This window comes from Dermacentor albipictus, chromosome 2 (assembly GCF_038994185.2).
Source record: "Dermacentor albipictus isolate Rhodes 1998 colony chromosome 2, USDA_Dalb.pri_finalv2, whole genome shotgun sequence".
Taxonomy (NCBI): domain Eukaryota; kingdom Metazoa; phylum Arthropoda; class Arachnida; order Ixodida; family Ixodidae; genus Dermacentor; species Dermacentor albipictus.
In genome coordinates, this window is record NC_091822.1 from 111,089,135 (window position 1) to 111,111,742 (window position 22,608).

The following is a 22,608-nucleotide window of genomic DNA, read 5'->3' on the forward strand; positions in this document are numbered from 1 at the left end:
AGCTGTTGTGTCACTGCTTCGCATTAGAATCTTGTGCATTTTATTATTTTGGGAGGAATAAGGTATCGCGTCTAAGATATGCTTACGATATTACGCGCAGTTTGCTAAATGGGTCCAGTCCAGGTGCACACAAGGAGACCCGAGACAAGCGCATCATACATCATCAGCGAAACTTGGCTGTTTCACTGGCTCAAAGCGGAGAGCGTTCCCTTGCTGTCATGGTTGCCTGTCAGCAGAACGTGCGTTCTCCTTCGATACCCGGCGGTGCAAGTCTCGAAGTCGCTCTAGAAGCTCTCGGTACTTTTGGCTCTCGACATTCGACGCACAGAAGACTAAGCCCAGGAACGACGAACCGAGGTGGGCCCTGACCGCTTCCTCGTACTTGCCATAGTTCTCGGCGAAGCGCGCCAGCACTGTCTCCCTCAGGGCCGGCGGATACGGCGCGGTGCCCAGGAGGCAGGCCTCGACCGCGTCGCACACCGCGACCTTGAGGGTCTGGTAGCGCAGGTTGTCGTTGTAGCCGCTCAGCCTTCCACTCAACTGTCCAATGTGTCCAAGTCCTGGTTCATTTGCCGAGGCGTTCTCGTTAATCAGCGACTGAACAGAAACCAGCACGCACTCGAGAGACAGCGCCGCACTCCACGGTGGCCTGGGAAAGGTGATGCAGACCTTACCGTCGGCGTGGAGATTCGGACTGAAGCCCACTCGTCCGCCGTCCGTTGTCATGAAGCGCACTAGGGGAGGTTGCACAGGATAGTCGGGAGGCAACTTGAGCACGAAGTGGAAGAAGCCCCCTTCGTGCAGCGTGCCGGCAGGCCCGACTATGACGGCGTGGATGGTGGTGATGTCCTCCTTCTCGGGCTCGATGAACACACCCGGTGGCGGATGGTGGGCGAATTCGGCGAGGTCGCGTTGAACCCTGTGCAGGCACTGCGGCGACGGCTGCTCGTTCTCGGTTAACACGGGACCCGAGGCTGCTGCTAGTGGTCCATGTTCCGCGAGCGCGGCAGGTTCATCCACGGAAGCCTTAGCGGCGGCTGCATCCGGTATGCGGTGCATTCCGCTGCTGTGTCTTCCGAGGGCACCGACCTGCGCAAGGTCCGATTTGGAACCCTCGCACGCGCGCAGTATACCGACCCTTGATGGTGGCACTGGCAGATACCCACTTTGGCGAATTGTCCAAGGGTTGATTGCACAAATGTTAGAAACGATGCATATTGCAATGAAGGCATGATGCACAAGATGAGGTCGGGGAGACTAGCAGAAAACAGAAGAAAAAGAACAATCCTGATTATCTTTTTTAAGTAAATAATAAATATAAAAAAATAGCTAACATAACAAATGAAGATTATTATATACATAAATATACCAAAAAGAAACTGGTACCAGTTAAGCCAAAAAAAGTAATTCCGGCGGTACCTGTATCAATATTAATCTTGACGCTGTTCCGACAGAATGTGTCTTCATATAAAAAAGGCGCTGGTACGATTCCACCCAGGACCAGAGGAAACTTTAAAATAAAATAAATTGAACTGTGGCACATGTATACCTGCAGTGACCCAAGTTGGCGTAAAAGGGGTTCACTGAAGAGCGGCACATACCCATTGTCACATACACAGGAATACAAGTTGGCCCGACGGTTAGTTTCAAACCCAATTCTCTCAGAACAGCAGTCGATACTCTACCGATCGGAGCATGGGCCTAACAATTACCTCAGAATACGTGGGTCGGGAAAGACGGCTCGAGACAGACAGGCAGACAGAACAAAACACAGACAGACAGACAGACAGACAGACAGACAGACAGACAGACAGACAGACAGACAGACAGACAGACAGACAGACAGACAGACAGACAGACAGACAGACAGACAGACAGACAGACAGACAGACAGACAGACAGACAGACAGACAGACAGACAGACAGACAGACAGACAGACAGACAGACAGACAGACAGACAGACAGACAGACAGACAGACAGACAGACAGACAGACAGACAGACAGACAGACAGACAGACAGACAGACAGACAGACAGACAGACAGACAGACAGACAGACAGACAGACAGACAGACAGACAGACAGACAGACAGACAGACAGACAGACAGACAGACAGACAGACAGACAGACAGACAGACAGACAGACAGACAGACAGACAGACAGACAGACAGACAGACAGACAGACAGACAGACAGACAGACAGACAGACAGACAGACAGACAGACAGACAGACAGACAGACAGACAGACAGACAGACAGACAGACAGACAGACAGACAGACAGACAGACAGACAGACAGACAGACAGACAGACAGACAGACAGACAGACAGACAGACAGACAGACAGACAGACAGACAGACAGACAGACAGACAGACAGACAGACAGACAGACAGACAGACAGACAGACAGACAGACAGACAGACAGACAGACAGACAGACAGACAGACAGACAGACAGACAGACAGACAGACAGACAGACAGACAGACAGACAGACAGACAGACAGACAGACAGACAGACAGACAGACAGACAGACAGACAGACAGACAGACAGACAGACAGACAGACAGACAGACAGACAGACAGACAGACAGACAGACAGACAGACAGACAGACAGACAGACAGACAGACAGACAGACAGACAGACAGACAGACAGACAGACAGACAGACAGACAGACAGACAGACAGACAGATAGAAGTTCACGCCATATATTATCGTGCGTGCACTGTCAGCTTTTGTACCGGTGACCATCTAAAAAAGCGAAACTATGTGTGCCTGATATCATATAAACTATTTATATACAAATACATGTCTGGCGCTCTTTGGTGATCATTGCCCTTGCGCCATAGGTTATTATATTTCATCGTCCTCATCATCTAAGCACTTAGCTGCACGAAAATTTTAAAGATTGCCTGTAGCAAATAAAACAATTCTAACCCTTGATATAAATTACTTGAGGAGACGGCCATTACTTCTGCGAGAAGTCCATATGCTTAATTGAATTATTAACATAATTACTCTAATTATTTTTTTAATGATGTACTTTATGGCACATCTTGCATCTACGAATTATTGCCGGTGAGTTGGGACGAAACCTCAAGACTGTACCGTTTTCGATATGTTAATTTTCAAAGTGTCCGACGATATGCATTGGCGTTCCAGTTACTTGATTAAAGAAACCCTGTTTTATGCTTTGAAGCACAAGACTGTTGGAACACCAATAGCATTTCGTCGGACACGTTGAAAATTATTATCTCGAAACCTGTGGATACGCCTTGTGAACTCAGGCTAGCTACAATTTCTAGACTAATATATGTGCCGTAAAATGAATGAATGAATGAATGAATGAATGAATGAATGAATGAATGAATGAATGAATGATGGCGCAAGGGCCAGGTATGGCCAAAGAGCACCATGCCAGTGTTGCTGAGTTCACAGTGGAGCAATGAGTTCTACAAGTTGATGTGACGTGGCTGTAAAGGGGCCTAAAAATAGTCGCTGTAAATTGCGTAAAATCTACGGGTAATAGAATTATGGCAATGACTAATGACGTGTACTATGACCAATAAAAATGTATTGCGAGAGCATGATATGATATACAAAATATGTCAGATGCAAAAAATTGGCTAGAGCACTACTGCCTCACCAGAGCCCTTGAAACAAGGACCTGGATGCATGTGCTATACAAAGCCACTATCACAGTGGCATACTCTGATGTGAGGAAGCGCTGCGAATGCATGGGGCTAATAACATGTAAAACAACATCTTTCAGGAAACCTAGGAGTGTATTGCTATCAAAAAGCGCTTCTGAACCAAAAAAACATTACAGGATGAAGAGGGATGTGCTGGAGGTATGCTAATGTAAAATGTCTCCCTCAAATTCGGCTTCCCGACATTCCAGGAGGATGCGGAGGATGGTCAGCCTCTACCAACATCTACCATAGGTTGGAGGCTCATTTCAAATAAGTAGAAAAGTATGGGTGCCAAGTGTGTGTCCTATTCTGAGACGGCTGAATAGGACATCAGTTCGCTGTTATTTTGTTGCGGAGGGCCAGAAACCTAACTGTGGCTTTATCACGTTAAGCTTTAATTAAATATTACTTGTTTCTGCGTCCCACAAGTATTGTCAGTGGCCTTGCAAGTTCTTTCGTAAAAAGGCTTCAAATGTGTGGCAGGGACGGCAGTGGTAGGATTAATATCTTGCGATGTAATTGACGTCACCATTTGGTCGGCTAGCATGGTACCCTTCGATGCCTCTATGGCTAGGTACCCAGCCTATAGTGACATGGTGGTTAGATATATACGCTTTATACAGAACTGACTAGAGCTCTGGATTTTTGTGCTTACAAAAAGGCTTTTACGATGCTTAGGGAGTCTGTATATATAACTGTTTTCCTTTTTCGTTAAAATTTTCTTATATGCTTCACAGCCGACAATAGAGCATAGGCCCCAGCCGTAATTAAACACACTTGTTTCCGGTTTCAGGGCACCGGATTCCCAGAAGGATCGAGCAACAGCTACGTGGTATATCCAGGCACGTGACTTGAAAGTATCTGTGTAGAACTCTGTGCAGGAGTGCAGGAGTGCTGTACTGGAGTTCTAGGAAATACATCTGGATTTCGAGATCTGTAGCGTCCTTTGTATTCTCTAGATAGGATATATCCCATTCTACCACTTGCCACTCCCAAGGAGGTAACAGCTCGGTTGGATGCATTAAGCGATATCGTTAATGCTATTAGAACACGATGTTCATGAACAGAATGTATTGTCGGAAAATATGTGAGGCTGATATACGTTCTCTGGAGATGGAGTCACCACTCATTTGATTCAACGTGTAAGCTTTCAATAGGGCTTGTTCTGAAAGCGCCAGGGGCTAAGCGGATACCTAGATGGTGGACAAGATCTAGCATCTGTAGCGCGGTCGGGGTGGCAGAGCTATAAACGGGGGCAGCATAGACCAATCGAGATCGAATTAGGCTCTTGTAAAGATTCATTAAACACTTCCTGTCGCTACCCCATGTTGTGTGGGATAGAACTTTCAGTAAGTTCATTGTTTTTAGACATTTTGCTTTGTGATAGTTTATGTACGGAATGAAAGTAAGCTTGGAGTCAAGTATAGTACCTAGAAAGGTGTGCTCATTGTTGACAGATATTCGTTGCCCACAGAGTTCTACACAGTGATTTAGAACCGGGCCTCTTTCTTTTTGTAAAAGGAACACAAGAACTTTTGTGGGGGCTGATTTTAAATCCGTTTTTGTTTGCCCACTTTGACACCTTTTTTAGGCCCTACTGTATCTGTCTCTAGCCCACTGCGAGATTACAAGACTTCAAGGCTATTTGTATGCCGTCCACGTAGATGGAATAAAAAATATCCGGTGGTAATGAGGCACGCAGTGTGTTCATCTTAACATTAAAGAGTGTGCAGCTGAGTACGCCTCCCTGAGGTACACCAGTTTCCTGTATAAAGGAGCGTGACGACACATGCCCGATTTTGAAGCGGAAGGTACGATCAGACAAACAGCTTTATATTAACTTTAGCATATTCCCATAAATGCCCATTTCCGACAAGTCTCGCAACATTCTGTAGCACCACGTTGTGTCGTACGCCTTCCCCATATCGAGGAATATCGATAAGAAAACCGTTTATGTATAAATGCGTCACAGATATTTCCTTCAATGCGCACAAGATGGTCAGTTGTGCACTTCCCTTCTCTGAAACCACACTTAAACGGATCAAGCATTTAGTTCAGTTCAAGGAAATGTATGAGTTTCCGATTAGTCATTTTTTCATATAGCTTACAAAGGCCACTTGTGAGAGCTATCGGGCGGTAACTTGCCACTTAGGAAGGGTCTTTACCCTGCTTAAAAACAGGGACTACAATTGCTTCTTTCCATGCGGATGGGAGGTATGCGGCAGCCCAAATAGTGTTGAACAGTTCGAGTAGTTTAACTTGTGCGTCAGTGTGTAAGTTTTTTTTTATTTATATGACATAAGGAGACGTTAACACACAATTTAAGGCGCCGGCTACTCCTTAGGTCGTGAATGGTCTCGCCTACAAGATACAGGGTTCAAGATGACATATCAAATAACCTTTTCATACAAGCACCAGGACTTGTCAAGCAACGTTTTCACAGCAACAATATGACGTGATAAATACATGGTACATACAATATACAAGTTAAATGACTTCAAAGTTCTGTAGAAGTAAGTTTCAAAAATAAAATGATACTGTCTGCTTAGTCAGCGGGTGGTACATAGATCTCGTAAATGCATTATCACATATAGTCGCAACAGAACAGTCAACATATCGTAATCCACAAACACATACATATACACAGTGACATTGAAATGAAAGGAACAATAAAAGTGTAAGTTATTGATCATGTTACACACGACTCAGTCAGGTGCCGGTGCAGAGCTCTTGCATGTGATCAAGGCAGCTCTCAACTCGGCAGTACTGGAAGGCCTGATATGCGGTTCGTTCTGTCGGCATTTTCGTACGACTGGCTTACATTCTTCTATTTGTTTGTATTTAAGGAAGGATTGTGAATAATGGATTGAGCTTAACACACGCTCAAAGCGCTCCCCATAATAGTCTGCCTGCTTTTGCAAGGTATTCCCTTGGTTGTTCACCAGAGGCAACAGATGGATTTGTTGCCCTTTTGGTTTTTTTAAGCCATTCCACATCTTCGCCTCCTGTGTGCATGAATTTATGCTCGAGAGGAACCTCACCCAGCTTTCTCTCTTTGCCTGACGCCGTGCCCGCTTTCCGTGTGATTTAATTATTTCAAATTAAATGAGGTTTTCTGCATTTGGCGATCTACGCAATACGCCCCATGCCTTATTCTGCCTCTTTCGCGCCTCTCTACAGTCTTCGTTCCACCAGGGAACACGTCCTGTAAGGAACCACCTTTAGCTTGCGGTATAAACGTTTCGGCTGCATCAATAATAAAAGCGGTAAAATCTGCAACAGCGTCATCTATACTAAGATCGTTTATAAAATTTTGTAGTAGATAAGTTGGTTCTTTAAAATCCTCCCAGCCAGCCGATGCAAATTTCCATCGAGGAATATGAGGAGGGTTCTCATGCAGATTTACCAGGTTTAAAGATACAGTAAAGTGGTCGCTTCCAAAAGGTTTACTGATGGCATTCCATTCCAAGTGAGACAGAAGAGAAGCAGAGCAAATTGCTAGATGTGTTGAAGAATACGACTTGTGTTGGACGCTGTAATAGGCCGGCTCCTTCTTATTAAACAGGCAGGCACTAGAAGCCAGAAGAAAATTTCAATGAATCGACCTCTCGCGTCTCATCGCGAGTCTCCACGCAAGTCTTATTTTGTTATAGCTCAAGCTTGACACGGACAACAGATCTCTTGCTGTCACGGTTGCCTGTCAGCAGAACGTGCGTTCTTCTTCGAGACCCGGCGGTGCAAGTCTCGAAGTCGCTCTAGAAGCTCTCGGTACTTTTGGCACTCGACATTCGACGCACAGAAGTCTAAGACCAGGGACGAATAACCGACCCTGACCGCTTCCTCGTACTTGGCATCGTTCTCGGCGAAGCGCGCCAGCACTATCTCCCTCAGGGCCGGCGGATAGGGCGCGGTGCCCAGGAGGCAGGCCTCGACCGCGTCGCACACCGCGACCCTGAGGGTCTGGTAGCGCAGGTTGTCGTTGTAGCCGCTCAGCCTTCCACTCAACTGTCCAATGTGTCCAAGTCCTGGTTCATTCGCCAAGGCATTGTCGTTAATCAGCGACTGAACAGAAACCAGCACGCACTCGAGAGACAGCGCCGCACTCCACGGTGGCCTGGGAAAGGTGATGCAGACCTTACCGTCGGCGTGGAGATTCGGACTGAAGCCCACTCGTCCGCCCTCCGTTGTCATGAAGCGCACTAGCGGAGGTTGCACAGGATAGTCGGGAGGCAACTTGAGCACGAAGTGGAAGAAGCCCCCTTCGTACAGCGTGCCGGCAGGCCCGACTATGACGGCGTGGATGGTGGTGATGTCCTCCTTCTCGGGCTCGATGAACACACCCGGCGGCGGATGGTGGGCGAATTCCGCGAGGTCGCGTTGAACCCTATGCAGGCACTGCGGCGACAGCTGCTCGTTCTCGGGCAGTACGGGGCCTGAGGCTGCTGGTAGTGGTCCATGTTCCACGAGCGCGGCAGGTTCATCCACGGAAGCCTTAGCGGCGGCTGCATCCGGTATGCGGTGCATTCCGCTGCTGTGTCTTCCGAGGGCACCGACCTGCGCAAGGTCCGATTTGGAACCCTCGCACGCGCGCAGTATACCGACCCTTGATGGTGGCACTGGCGGATACCCACTTTGGCGAATTGTCCAAGGGTTGATTGCACAAATGTTAGAAACGATGCATATTGCAATGAAGGCATGATGCACAAGTTGAGGTCGGGGAGACTAGCAGAAAACAGAAGAAAAAGAACAATCCTGATTATCTTTTTTAAGTAAATAATAAATATCAAAATAAAAAATAGCTAACATAGCAAATGAAGATTATTATATACATAAATATACCAAACGAAACTGGTATCAGTTAAGCGAAAACAAATAATTCCGGCGGTACCTGTATCAATATTAATCTTGACGCTATTGACTTCACTTCCATTCAACAAATGTAGCGACACAGCGTATAGCCACGCCGAAACGCGTCATGTATGAGGCATGCATGCAGCCAGGCTTCCTCTCTTGCGCTTCCCCACTGGAGACGCTGTGCCATCTGGCGGCACTGCCGCGAAGTCCGCGCGTGCTGAGCGTGGGAATATATATATATATATATATATTCCGACAGAATGTGTCTTCATATAAAAAAGGCGCTGGTACGATTCCACCCAGGACCAGAGGAAACTTTAAAATAAAATAAATTGAACTGTGGCACATGTATATCTGCAGTGACCCAAGTTGGCGTAAAAGGGCTTCACTGAAGAGCGGCACATACCCATTGTCACATACACAGGAATACAAGTTGGCCCGACGGTTAGTTTCAAACCCAATGCTCTCAGAACAGCAGTCGATACTCTACCGATCGGAGCATGGGCCTAACAATTACCCCAGAATGCGTGGGTCGGGAAAGACGGCTCGAGACAGACAGGCAGACAGAACAAAACACAGACAGACAGACAGACAGTCAGACAGACAGGCGCATAGATAGATAGATAGATAGATAGATAGATAGATAGATAGATAGATAGATAGATAGATAGATAGATAGATAGATAGATAGATAGATAGATAGATAGATAGATAGATAGATAGATAGATAGATAGATAGATAGATAGATAGATAGATAGATAGATAGATAGATAGATAGATAGATAGATAGAAGTTCACGCCATATATTATCCTGCGTACACTGTCAGCTTTTGTACCGGTGACCATCTAAAAAAGCGAAACTATGTGTGCCTGATATCATATAAACTATTTATATACAAATACATGTATGGCGCTCTTTGGTGATCATTACCCTTGCGCCATAGGTTATCATATTTCATCGTCCTCATCATCTAAGAACTTAGCCGCACGAAAATTTTAAAGATTGCCTGTGGCAGATAAAACAATTCTAACCCTTGATATAGATTACTTGAGGAGACGGCCATTACTTCTTCGTGAAGTCCATATGCTTTATTGAATTATTAACATAATTACTCTAATTATTTTTAATGACGTACCTTATGGCACATCTTGCATCTACGAATTATTGCCGGTGAGTTGGGACGAAATCTCAGGACTGTACCGTTTTCGATATGTTAATTTTCAAAGTGTCCGACGATATGCATTGGCGTTCCAGTTACTTGATTAAAGAAACCCTGTTGTATGCATTCAAGCGCACGGCTGTTGGAACACCACTAGCATTTCGTCGGACACGTTGAAAATTATTATCTCGAAACCTGTGGATACGCCTTGTGAACTCAGGCTAGCTACAATTTCTAGACTAATATATGTGCCGTAACATGAATGAATGAATGAATGAATGAATAATGGCGCAAGGGCCAGGTATGGCCAAAGAGCACCATGCCAGTGTTGCTGAGTTCGCAGTGGAGCAATGAGTTCTATAATTGATGTGACGTGTCTGTAAAGGGGCCTAAAAATTGTCGGCGTAAATTGCGTAAAGTCTACGGGTAATAAAATTATGGCAATGACTAATGACGTGTACTATGACCAATAAAAATGTATTGCGAGAGCATGATATGATATACAAAATATGTCAGATGCAAAAAATTGGCTAGAGCACTACTGCCTCATCAGAGCCCTTGAAACACAAGGACCTGGATGCACGTGCTATACAAAGCCACTATAACAGCGGCACCGTTTGAGGTGAGGAAGCGCTGCGAATGCATGGGGCTAATAACATGTAAGGCAACATCTTTCAGGAAGCCTAGGACTATTGCTATCAAAAAGCGGTTCTGAACCAATAAAACATTACAGGATGAAAAGGGATGTGCTGGCGGTATGTTAGTGGAAAATGTCTCTCTCAAATTCGGCTTCCCGACATTCCAGGAGGATGCGGAGGACGGTCAATCTCTATCCACATCTACCATAGGTTGGAGGCTCATTTCAAGTAAGTAGAAAATTATGCGTGCCAAATGTGTGTCCTATTCTGAGACGACAGAATAAGACATCAGTTCAATACAATACAATACAATACAATACAATACAATACAATACAATCTTTATTGGGCATAAGGAAAACAAAGTACATATAGCAGGCCTACCAAAGCCTCAGAGGGCTTGACTGGCAGTGCCTGACAGTCAGGTCACAGAAAATTGCACAGGGTTAATAGCGGAGTTAGCTATTAGCGGGTCGGAACAAAATGTTGAACAGTTATACAAAATGGTACATCAAACATCGACAATTCTAAGTTGTTTCTTAATCTCACGTCTTGTGTTTGCTTCTAACACAGGCGCTGGCAATTTATTAAATATGGCTGGAACATAGTATTGCCGCGTTCTTCTTCCGTACGCTGTTCGCTGTTCAGTTCGCTGTTATTTTGTTGCGGAGGGCCAGAAACCTAACTGTGGCCTTATCACGTTAAACTTTAATTAAATATTACTTGTTTCTGCGTCCCACAAGTATTGTCAGTGGCCTTGCAGGTTCTTTCGTAAAAAGGCTTCAAATGTGTGGCAGGGACGGCAGTGGCAGGATTAATATCTTGCGATGTAATTGACGTCGCCATTTGGTCGGCTAGCATAGCACCCTCGATGCATCTATGGCTAGGTACCCAGCCTATAATGACATGGTAGTTAGATATATACGCTCTATACAGAACTGACTAGAGCTCAATGAGTACTGGATGTTTGTGTACAGAAAGGCTTTTACGACGCTTAGGGAGTCTGCATATATAATTGTTTTTTTAGTTAAAATTTTCTTACATGCTTCACAGCCGACAATAGAGCATAGGCCTCAGCCGTAAACGCACTTGTTTCCCGTTTCAGTACACCGGATTCCGAGAAGGATCGAGCGACAGCTACATAGTATATCCAGGCATGTGACTTGAAAGCGTCTGTGTAGAACTCTGTGCAGGAGTGCTGTACTGGAGTTCTAGGAAATGCATATGGATTTCGCGCTCTGTAGCGTCATTTGTATTCTCTAGACAGGATATATCCCCTTCTACCACCTGCCACTTCCAAGGAGGTAACAGCTTGGTTGGATGCACTAAGCGATGTTCGAGGAGTGGGACATGCGTTTCATTGCTAAGCTCCGTCACACGCAGCGAGAAAGGCCGTCGTACAGAGGAACGATTACGAAAAATTGTAGCACATGTCATATCGTTAACGGTATTAGAACATGAATGCTCATGATCAGAATGTATCGTCGGAAAATATGTGAGGCTGATATATGTTCTCTGCAGATGGAGTCACCAGTCATTTGATTCAACGTGTAAGCTTACAATAGGGCTTGTTCTGAAAGCGCCAGGGGCTAAGCGGATACCTAGATGGTGGACAAGACCTAGCATCTGTAGCGCGGTCGGGGCGGCAGAGATATACGGGGGCAGCATAGACCAATCGAGATCAAATTAGGCTCTTGTAAAGATTCATTAAACAATTCCTGTCGCTACCCCATGTTCTGTAGGATAGAATTTTCAGTAAGTTCATTGTTTTTAGACATTTTGCTTTGAGATAGTATATGTGCGGCATGAAAGTAAGCTTGGAGTCAAGTATAGTACCTAGAAATGTGTGCTCATTGTTGACAGGTATTTGTTGCCCACAGAATTCTACACAGTGATCTAGAACCGGGCCTCTTTCTTTTTGTAAAGGGAACACAAGAACTTTTGTGGGCGTTGATTTTAAATCCGTTTTTTTTTCTGCCCGCTTGGGCACCTTTTTTAAGCCCTACTGTATCTGTCTCTAGCCCACTGCGAGATTACAAGACTTCAAGGCTATTTGTATGCCGTCCACGTAGATGGAATAAAAAATATCCGGTGGTAATGAGGCACGGAGTGCGTTCATCTTAACAATACAGAGTGTGCAGCTGAGTACGCCTCCCTGAGGTACACCAGTTTCCTGTATGAATGGGCGTGACGATACATGCCCGATTTAGACGCCGAAGGTGCGATCAGACAAACAGCTTTATATTAAGTTTAGCATATTCCCATAAATGCCCATTTCCGACAAGTCTCGCAAGGTTCTGTAGCGCCACGTTGTGTCGTACGCCTTCTCCATATCGAGGAATATCGATGAGAAAAGCGATTATGTACAAATGCGTCACAGATATTTCCTTCAGTGCGCACAAGATGGCCAGTTGTGCACTGCCCTTCTCTGAAACCACACCGATACGGATCACGCATTTCGTTCAGTTCAAGGAAATGTATGAGTCGCCGATTAATCATTTCTTCATATAGCTTACAAAGGCAACTTGTGAGAGCTATCGGGCGGTAACTTGCCACTTAGGAAAGGTCTTTACCGTGCTTCAAAACAGGGACAATTACTCCTTTCCATGCGGACGGGAGGTATCCGGCAGCCCAAATAGTGTTGAAAGGTGCGAGTAGTGTAACTTGTGTGTCAAAGTGTAAGTTATTTTTTATTGATATGATATAAGGCGCAGCAAGATTTTGATTCCCCCTCGTATTTGTGTAAATATGCAGCGGCCACGGAAAAATCTCAATAATGCTGCCCTGTGTTACAATGTATTGCGCAGGAGCAGCTGTCACCAGTCGTGTATTGCGAGTAATTGCACCAAAATTATAGTCACAACAGAGATCACATATAGAAATAAGGAGTTCTGCTAAATATACATTAGAAATGCGAAGATACAATGGGATAAACAAATGTGAAGATACAGCTTGTTAAAGGGCAAAAAGTCCCACTGGAAACAAAATTCAGTGAAGTGCAAGTGTATACACAAAACCTCACAAGATATTTCAATATACACATGTCTCAAATAAACCTATGCATTTAAGCAAAAGGCAGTGTATATAATGCGTCAAACAAGACAAATAAACATATTGCGCAATCAGGGATTCAGAGATCAGAAAATCATTATGCCCGCCCCCTCCCTTCCCTCCATTCTCCCCGATGCATCGCATACGATGCATCATTAAAGGGCCCCTCGCCAGGCCCTATAGCACATTTTGGTTATACGCTGGAAGTTGTTACGTGTCCTCTAGGGAGCGTTCTGGCGCAAAAGTTTTTCTAATCGGCTCATTAATAGCCGAGATGAAAATATTTTAGTGCCACGAACTCATGATTTCAGTAAGCCGGCTCCACTGCCGATCAAGACGCTCTCTCCACTCGCCCCGTCCTACCTCCGCAAGCGAAATTCCTTCCCTGCGTTCTTCCTTACCGGACCTCAAGGATCGCATGACGCATACATTACAGGTCAGTGGAAGTGCGCTACGCACTTCCGCTGGCGGCGTCGCACGCGAGCTGTTGTCTCTTTCGCGCAGCGCTCGATTTTGCGCGCTATGCACAACGAAACATGAGTAGCGGTGAAATTCAGTGCTGCACGAATACTGAGGCAGGACAAGCGGATCGCAGAGCATGATCACGGCGCTGGAACACGGTAGAAAATGGCATAGTTTCGGTAACTGCGCACGTGTCCGCACGACCGTGGGAACAATCAGACGAAGGGGAAGTACATCTTTCTTGTTTCGGTGAGAAGTAAAACAAAAGACACGCAGACATGCCGTTTGTGTGTTTTATTATTTCTCTAAACTTCAAGTTGTCAATTCAAGCACAGATAACAGATCGCACAGATAACAGGTGTTGTCTTGAATAATTCTCCAAGTCACGTGTCACCACGAGCGACGTCACAGAGAGGACGCCACTATACGTAGGCGCAGGTGAACGAGTACATCATCCTCCGGCTTGGAGCGCGGCGGCCATGAGGAAAATGAAATACGGCGTTCTGTTTGAAATTTCAGATCTCTCCGCGGCGCGTAGCGATGTAATACTTTGCAGACACGATCGCAGTGCCCCGCGATCTTCACATACTGTGACAAGGAACAAGAATGGTGGTTGCAAATGCTGCACAGTGAATCACCCTCTGACCAATTACGGGCAGTCCAGAAGGCCCGCGATGTGGCTGAAGGGCTCGGCCTGACAGTCCCAACGTGGGAGCGGCCCGCGTCAACGTAGGGTTGACCTTCAGGACCCAATAAAGTTCTCCATACCATACCATACGATCGTTATCGTGCAATGTATGCTCTGCGCTTGTCAGCTCGAAATGGCGAGACCTGGTGAGGGGCCCTTTAGGGAGCCCGTGTCGCAGAAAATCCGGCGTCGGCGTCCGGCGTCGTTTCCGCGAAAAGATTTCCGAACCACTCATACCAAGGTCATCCACGTGATGCAAGGAATTGACTGAACTAAGTGAATTTCTCAAACTCTAATACCTGGAAAAATCGTAAACTACGACATACACACAATCTACAGACATGATAGCTCTCCGATTGTAATTTAACTACACCAGAAAACATAATTCGGTTACGCGAGAACTCAAGGAAACCCCTTTCCCAGGGTTTCTAAAATTCACAGAGCGGGCGCGGGTGTCTCGGGGGCCACGAAGCGGTGCGCCTGGTTCTTTGCAATACCACCAGCTGGCGCTCACCTCCGCGGCATCGCGGCCCACGCAAGAGGGCGCGTTTCTACCAGAAAGCACGCCTTCGTGCATAGCGTTCGCGGCCAGCGTTTTCCGGTAAACATTACGGTTACATACGCTCCAATTGCCGGAAAGCATGCGAAGCACTCGATCTTTGAATGCTATCCCATTCCACTCTTAAAGGCGAAATTTAAACGTCTTCCAAATTTTCTCCCTTGTGGACACAAGACTGAGCCACCATCGTCGGCTCACCCATCCCCCCTACCCCCCTACGCTTTCACTCGCGCATACACGATGTTATCGCTCTTGGAGTTTATACGCAACATGACAGCGACGGCAGGAACGCGCCTGGACTGTTCGTATAATTGCTATCGCAACAATAATGCAAGAGCATCCAGCAAATGAAGAGTCCCGTGTCGTTAGTTTCCGCCAAAGAATAAGTAAAAAAATTGAACTTTCACCATGCCACAATTTGCTGCGCCCCGACAATGTGAGGCTTAGGCCCCCCGGCCATCATAAAGTGCTGATTCTACAATAAATGGTCCTTCCCCCCCCCCCCCCCCCAGAATGTCATTTCTTCTTTTGTGAGGCGGGGGCACCGAAATGAAAAAGAAAAAGAAACGCAAAGCATGTTGGCCACAATCGAATGCCTACTTTGAGCGGCTAATGCGGCTGCCGCAGGAATATCGAGAAAAAAAAAAAACGTGAGATGCATCCTCCACAGAGACCCAGCCATACGCATACTGCTGAGTATCCTACACCGGCGAGACGAAAGACTTTCCGGAGAGGTTGCAGTAACATCGAGTGAAGGTGATGCCCTCAAGCGAACACGTTGCGATCCATCTTGTCCCCACAGTCATGGCGGTGAGCGACCATTGTTTCTTTTAAGCGAAGCATATTACGAGAGCTCAACCCAGGTCCTCAGGCGCGGCGGTGTCGCCTTCAATACCACGTGACACCGTGACGTCATGACAGAGGAGAAACGGGGCTCCAACTCGCGCCGTCGCTCGCGGCGTCGCGGCGGTATATAAGCAGCTGCGCTTGCCTCTGCTAGACACTCACGAGGTGAGATGCCTCCTGGAGACAGAGCTGCTCGTTGGAATGAGAAGCGAAGGTTGCGGCGTGCTACAGAGACTGTTTCTAGGTGGCTTTGCTACGGCGCAGCGACTACGCGCCCCGCTTCGGACGCGGTGAGCGTCGAGCAACGCAGCGTTCGGCGCGACAACGAAATGTGCGCCTGAGCAAGCGCCGCATGCCTGAGCCGACGCCGACGACACCGGCTTTTCTGCGACACGAGCTCCTTAACGCTGTCTAGTTAAAAAAAAAAGGCTAGTATGCTTCGCATCCTGGGCTTAACGTTAGCTAAGCCACAGCCAGTTTTTTTCTCATTTGTTAGCTAGAAAACGTCCAAAACTCTGCCAGGCCAAAATCAACTTGGCCAGAGAAAAACGAACGCGTGCCGAAGTGCGCAGCGCGGTGGTCGGGGCAACACGAGAAAAAGGCCTGCGCTCTGGCTGTGTCTCGCAGTCCGCGGGTAGCGAGAACAAGAAATTGAAGAAGCTGAATGTGTCCTCGCGAATAAAAGTCAAAGTATAAAAAATAAATAAGAAGTGTAGTTACCTTTGCTGCCTTTGGTGTCCTGTTGTGGATGCTTTGGACGCCCCAATCATAGAAGCGGAAGTGTGGGCAGAGATTGTAAGAGTTAAAACGAAGTCGGCTCCGGGCCCTGACGGAGTAACGAACAAAATGCTCAGGAACATAGACGATGACTCCATTAGGTATCTAACGGAGTACATGCACGAATGTTGGGATAAAGGCCAGGTCCCACAACAGTGGAAGACGGCAGGCATTATCTTAATACAGAAATCCGGGAAGTCTCCGCAATTGGAAAACTTACGGCCAATTTCCTTAACTTCATGCGTGGGGAAATTGATGGAGCACGTCGTCCAGACCAGACTGATGGGCTTTATTGAGCAGAGCGATCTGTGGCCGCATGAGATGGTCGGGTTCCGACTTCACTTGCGTACGCGGGATGTCATGCTCCAAATCAAACATGATATATTAGGGTCTAAAGATGCAAAAGCAATTCTGGGGCTGGACCTCATGAAGGCTTTCGACAACGTCAAGCATGCGGCGGTCCTGGAAGGGTTGAACAAGATTAAGGTAGGTACCAGGACATATCGGTGCATCAGGGACTTCCTGACGGGAAGAACTGCCTGCATGAAGTTCTAACCGCTGGAATCCCTCATAATGGAGCTAGGGAGTAAGGGTACGCCCCAGGGATCAGTGCTTTCTCCCCTACTCTACAACGTGGCTATGAGGGAACTGCCCGAGCAATTGGCAAAATTTAGTATATGTGCCAAGGATATCACCCTCTGGGCCAACCGGGGAAGTGATTCGGCCGTCGAAAGCCTGCTACAGGCCGCCACCGACATCATAGTCGATTACGCGGCCGAGAGAGGCCTAGCGAGCTCGCCGCAGAAATCGGAATTGTTTATATACAATCCGAAGCACTTAAGCTGCAAGGCGCCATCGGAGATAATAATTAAAGTGGCGGGTAAGGAGGTGCCAATAGTCGAGCAAATAAGAATCTTGGGCCTGATTCTCCAGTCACACGGCCATAATGTCGAGACCGTCAAGAGGCTGCAGAATCACGAGATGCAGATCCTGAGCCTAATTAGGCGGATGGCCAGCAAAGGCCGTGGGTTAAAGGAGAAAAATTTGATCAAACTAATACAGGCGTACATCTTCAGCCGGGTGAGCTACGCAAAGTCATATCTCGATTTGAAAGCGGTGGAAAGAGCAAAGATTGATTCTCTAATGAGAAAATGCGTAAAAACAGCGCTGGGACTGCCCATATGCGCATCAACAGAGAGACTGATGGCTCTAAGGACGCACAACACATGTGCAGAACTGGCGGAAGCGGTGCGAACATGAGACTTAGTGCCACGAGGGCAGGAAGAACCATATTGACCAAAGTTGGAAGAAATCTGAATAGAGGCCCCACCCAAAAGGTGGAGGTAGATAGGGAAGTCAGAAAAAAATCTTATTATCCCCCCCCCCCCCCCACCTGCCAAAAAAACACGCACCCAGAACATAACAAAGGTAGGAGGCAAAAACGAGCCGAAGCATTACAAATTAGATTCGGCGAAATTTCGGAACATGAGGTGGCCTGTGTAGATGCGGTGGGAGGTGGCGGCGGTTTTGCGGTGGCAACGGCCGTCAGCGGCCGGGGTAATCCCGTGACATCTGCCCCTCTGCGCGGACAGAGCATAGAAGTTGCCGAGGAAATTGCGATCGCGTAAGCTTGCGCTGGAACGAACGCGAAATTTGTGATCAGTGACAGCAAAACTGCCATACAAAATTTTAGCAAGGGAATGATTTCGCCCTAAGCGGTTAGAATCCTAGGCCAGAGAACGTTAAATAGAAAAAATTCAAATAACTTGGACTCCGGCACACGAAGCCGTCCCCGGCAGCGAGGCGGCCCACGAGCTGGCTCGAGACCTCTACCGCCGAGCCGCTACGGGGCCGCTCGATGACCGAGGGAGCGGAGAGGGCAGCATGCTAAAATATGGAGAGACGACGCAACATTATCGATTGTATCGTAGATTGGTATCCCCTCCAGACCCGTAAATAAACATCAGACAAGCAGTCGCGTGGAGACGACTGCAAACTTATACGTATCCGCACCCGGTTATGGCGAACCACATGTTCCCCGAGGCCAGCAGCGATAGGTGTAATCTTTATGGGGTGAGAGGGACCGTCGACCACATAATATGAGAATGCCCGTATTCTCCCGGAGGGGGGGTGGACACGCAATATAGGTGATAGATGGGAGACCCTGCTGCGCAGCTCGGACTCTGAGCGCCAGCTCCGGCTCGCCCAACTGGCTGAAGAGGCTGCTGGGACCCAAGACCTCCCAGCCTGCATCTGAGCCGGCGGCACCCTCCCTCTGACCTGCGTGTTGGGGGGTGGGGGGGGTGGTAGATCATCTTATCCGTTGAAAATAAAGTTTATTCTATCTATATTTGGCGCAGGTGAAAAAAAATAATGATATTCATTTCTGTGACATGACGGCACAAATGAACCACCACAACACTTCGTTTCATCGGACCTCGCTACGTGCACGCTTTGTCAACTTGTCTGATAGTGTGTTGATTTGGCGTGTCTCACTGTATGGTCCGATGTATGATTTTAGAAATGTCAATGCACCTTTTGCATCAAAAGTTTATGAGAAGTTTATGCCGAGAAAGTTTCGAAATTGAAATCCATGCGCTCCGTAGATCCCGTGGCCTCTGCGAGATGCCGCGACGATGCCTGAAACTTTGCTCGGATGGGGCTCCTTGCATTATGTGACTCCAGGTGCATGGCCATTGCTACGAAACCCAGCCCGAGTTCGCAATGTTCGCGCCGAAACGTCTTTTCGAGCATGAAAAATACCTTCCGGACAAAACCCAGGATGATTTCCGGCGCCGGGGTTGTTTTCGATGGCGGTGCATGACAGCACGCAAAAATGTCAAGGGGGGGGGGGGCGGGGCTGACGCCCCATAAGCCTCCCCCCACCCCTGGCTACGCCCCTGACGATTTTCACCTAAACACCAATTTTTTTTTTCAGCTCAATTACTTTCTGTTGTTACAGGAACCCCCCTTTGACATCTGGCGTCAATGCGAACGTTCTTTGACCTGTTAAGGCATTGTAATAATTCCTTACATCCATCGCGAGTTTTCGCACACGAACAACGCCGACGACGCCAGATTTCTTGCATAACAGGGCCCTTAAAGCTGTCGCTTCAATATGAAATGGCGACCCTCGCACGAGTGTATATTTGCACCAAATATTTTAAGTTACCACTACCAGAATGGCACATCATGTTTTCCGCAGTCTTTAACAAGCAAAATTTGACTACGTAAAAAATTCGCAGTTACAGCCGAGAGGCGAAGCACCGATTGCGGTAGCAAATTAGTAGATAGTTGTACGAAGTAAGTATAGTAGTTTTATCGGCCGTATAAACTTGTAAACATTCGCTTACTAACTAAATTATCAATGATAGAAGGTGTAAGCGGACGTAGAAAGAAACAGACACACAGAGGCAGCACTGTCCTGGCGTGTCTGCTTCTTTCTAGGTCTTTTTTTCAGTCACGCTTACCAGTTCTATCATGGATTCAAACAACTAGCCCGTCAACGTGTTTAAACTAAATTAACCAGCACAGTTTCACGAGCGCACAGGCAAACATGAGCACATCTCGCTCAATGACACCGGAAACTGTCTGTGGAAACGGTGGGAGCTGGGAAGCGCTGCAGCACCGCGAGCATATTGACCTCCATGCATTTGCTGCTTCAACGCGAACGAAACGTCGAAAGCACAGGGCATACGAAGCTACCGGCACTACGCGCACTCTGCAAACATCGCAGATCGTCTTGAAGATTAGGCCCGCGCGTGCAAGCACTTTGGCCACGTCGCACATTGCTTTCAAGACACACGAGCGCTGGCACCGCGTCCTTACGGCGTCCGCCAAAGGCGTCTACTACAACGTCCGCGATTCTCCACTACTACAACGCCGCAATGCCTCCACTTTGTACTGAGCGGCGGGCGAGGAGGACATCGAGACACCCTGGCAGCCGCCGGAGAAGAACGCCCCTCCTCCTTCTCCTGATACCCATTGCGTCGCGCCCCACAGGAGAGAGCATGCATCCGGGCCCCGTTCCTCCCTCGCGCACGCGAGGTTAGACAGCTTTAGTATAGCGTAAAATGCTTGCGTTAGCGTTAGCGTGCGACGCAACGCTAACGCAAAGAAAGACTGCACTGCGCGGCACAAGGTAGTGTTTTAGTAAAGCGGAACGGAGAAAAGCGTCTACGTTAACGCAAACAAATACAGCGCCATCTAGATGTAAAAACACAAAGTACTGGAAAGCCAAATCCACACGAAATGTCGAGCGTATCCAATGCCGAATCCACAAGTGTGTCCCTAACTCAAGCTTATCGAAAGCCACAGTCGCTGCGTTAATTACGCATGTAGGTGTTTGGTTTGAGTGTTGTTTTGTCAAGAGTCGCGAAACACACCGATTATTCTTGGCATGCCGCGATCGAGTGTTCTGTGGGACCCATATTACGTGTCCTTTTTAAGTTGGGATGACATAGACGCCCTCATGCTTCGGGAATGAGAGCGACCGCGCAGGTTCTACGTGTCCTCAAGATCTACTCAACATCGAAGCCATTGCGGAGGGGACGATTCGCCGGCAATTTCGCTTCCCGAAAGCGGATTTCCCACTTCTTTCCACTTTTTTGCAACGGACGCCCATCTTGACGTCCGTCCGAATAGGTTCAAGGCGAAAACCTCCTTCACGAGGTTCATATCGTCGTCGTTGGTAAAACGCACACGCATTGTGACCACAGCACCGACCACACTGCTGTGTTTTGCCGCGGAAAACGTGACATGCATCGGCTTGACATGCGGCTTTACACCAAGCGAAAGAGCGAAATACACTTGGGCGCCATCTCGAGGCGGATACAGCAAACATGAGCAAACATTAGCAAACCCTCTCGTTAAGCCTACTGCGCCGCTAATCGAGAACGTATATCGTAAACAACTCCCATTTGTCACCTGTGCGCCACTGTCGAAGCATCATCACACAAATCTAAAGCAAACAAGAGCATTAGTGGGGAACGAATGAGCCGAGCAGTGCAGGCGGACGACTCGATAGATCCGAAGCGGGCTGCTCTCACTTCACTGGCGCCGCCATGTCGCCGTACGTAAGGCTCCCCTTGCGTGCGTTAGCGTACACCGCTAAATCTCGAAAATAGCGTACGTACGTAAGAGCTCCAGCACCGTTTACGTATAGCGCATGCGCAGTGTCGTGCACGCAACGTTAACGCTAGCTCTTTGCGTTTGCTGCTTTACGCCATACTAAAACTGTCTATTGAACCGCGTTCGCCAGCTCACCCTCACACGCTTTCACTCATACAGAACCTCACGGCGGCAGCGGGGGATGGCGACGGCAAAATACGCTATGACTGTCCATATAGTTGCTATCGCAATAAAATTAATGCGCCACCGCGACATTCCCACCATGTGGGGGTCTTCGGGTCTCACGGGAGTACCGACCACCGCGGGTTCGAGCTTAGCGAGCCACAGGGCCGCGTCAGCCGTCAGCCTCTAGCGCCGCTGCGCGCGAGCTCAGGCCACAAGGTGCTACCGAGCGACGCACGCAAGAACACAGTATTGCCCTAAGATGACGGAAACCGTTTATTGTCTCCAATGGCACCCAACACTGCACGAACGCCCGGTCCCGTGACGGCGGGGAACCAAAGGAGTCCCGCACCAAGGGCGAAAAATACAGTTTGGGGCGCCTGTAGCACGTCGCTGCGAGAGCAGAGGCTCAAGCTGGGACACGCCGCTAGGAAAAGTCCCGGCGGCTATGCTACTCGTTCTCGCGATAACCGATGGGCCAACTCGCGAGAGCTCGGGCAATCTCCTTCGGCTTGGGCCTCCGGATGAGTGCGGCTCGGCGTGGTACGACCTCGCGCGAGCACTAGGCACCCGTTCTCCGGCT

General features: G+C 47.9%; 1 protein-coding gene and 1 pseudogene across 1 annotated transcript; both read right to left on the reverse strand.

Moving 5' to 3' along the window:
• Nucleotides 1-216: 216 nt before the first annotated feature.
• On the reverse strand, nt 217-1,059 carry LOC139055760 (ubiquitin-conjugating enzyme E2 Z-like). The gene has a single exon (XM_070533294.1). The coding sequence runs from the start codon at nt 1,057-1,059 to the stop codon at nt 217-219; it is 843 nt and encodes a 280-aa protein (XP_070389395.1).
• Nucleotides 1,060-7,122: 6,063 nt separating this feature from the next.
• Nucleotides 7,123-8,336, reverse strand: LOC139055507 (ubiquitin-conjugating enzyme E2 Z pseudogene; annotated as a pseudogene).
• Between the last annotated feature and the right edge of the window lie 14,272 nt (nt 8,337-22,608).

Coding starts and splice junctions, on each gene's coding strand:
- LOC139055760 (XM_070533294.1), bottom strand. CDS start 1,059: ATGCACCGCATACCGGATGCAGCCGCCGCTAAGGCTTCCGTGGATGAA.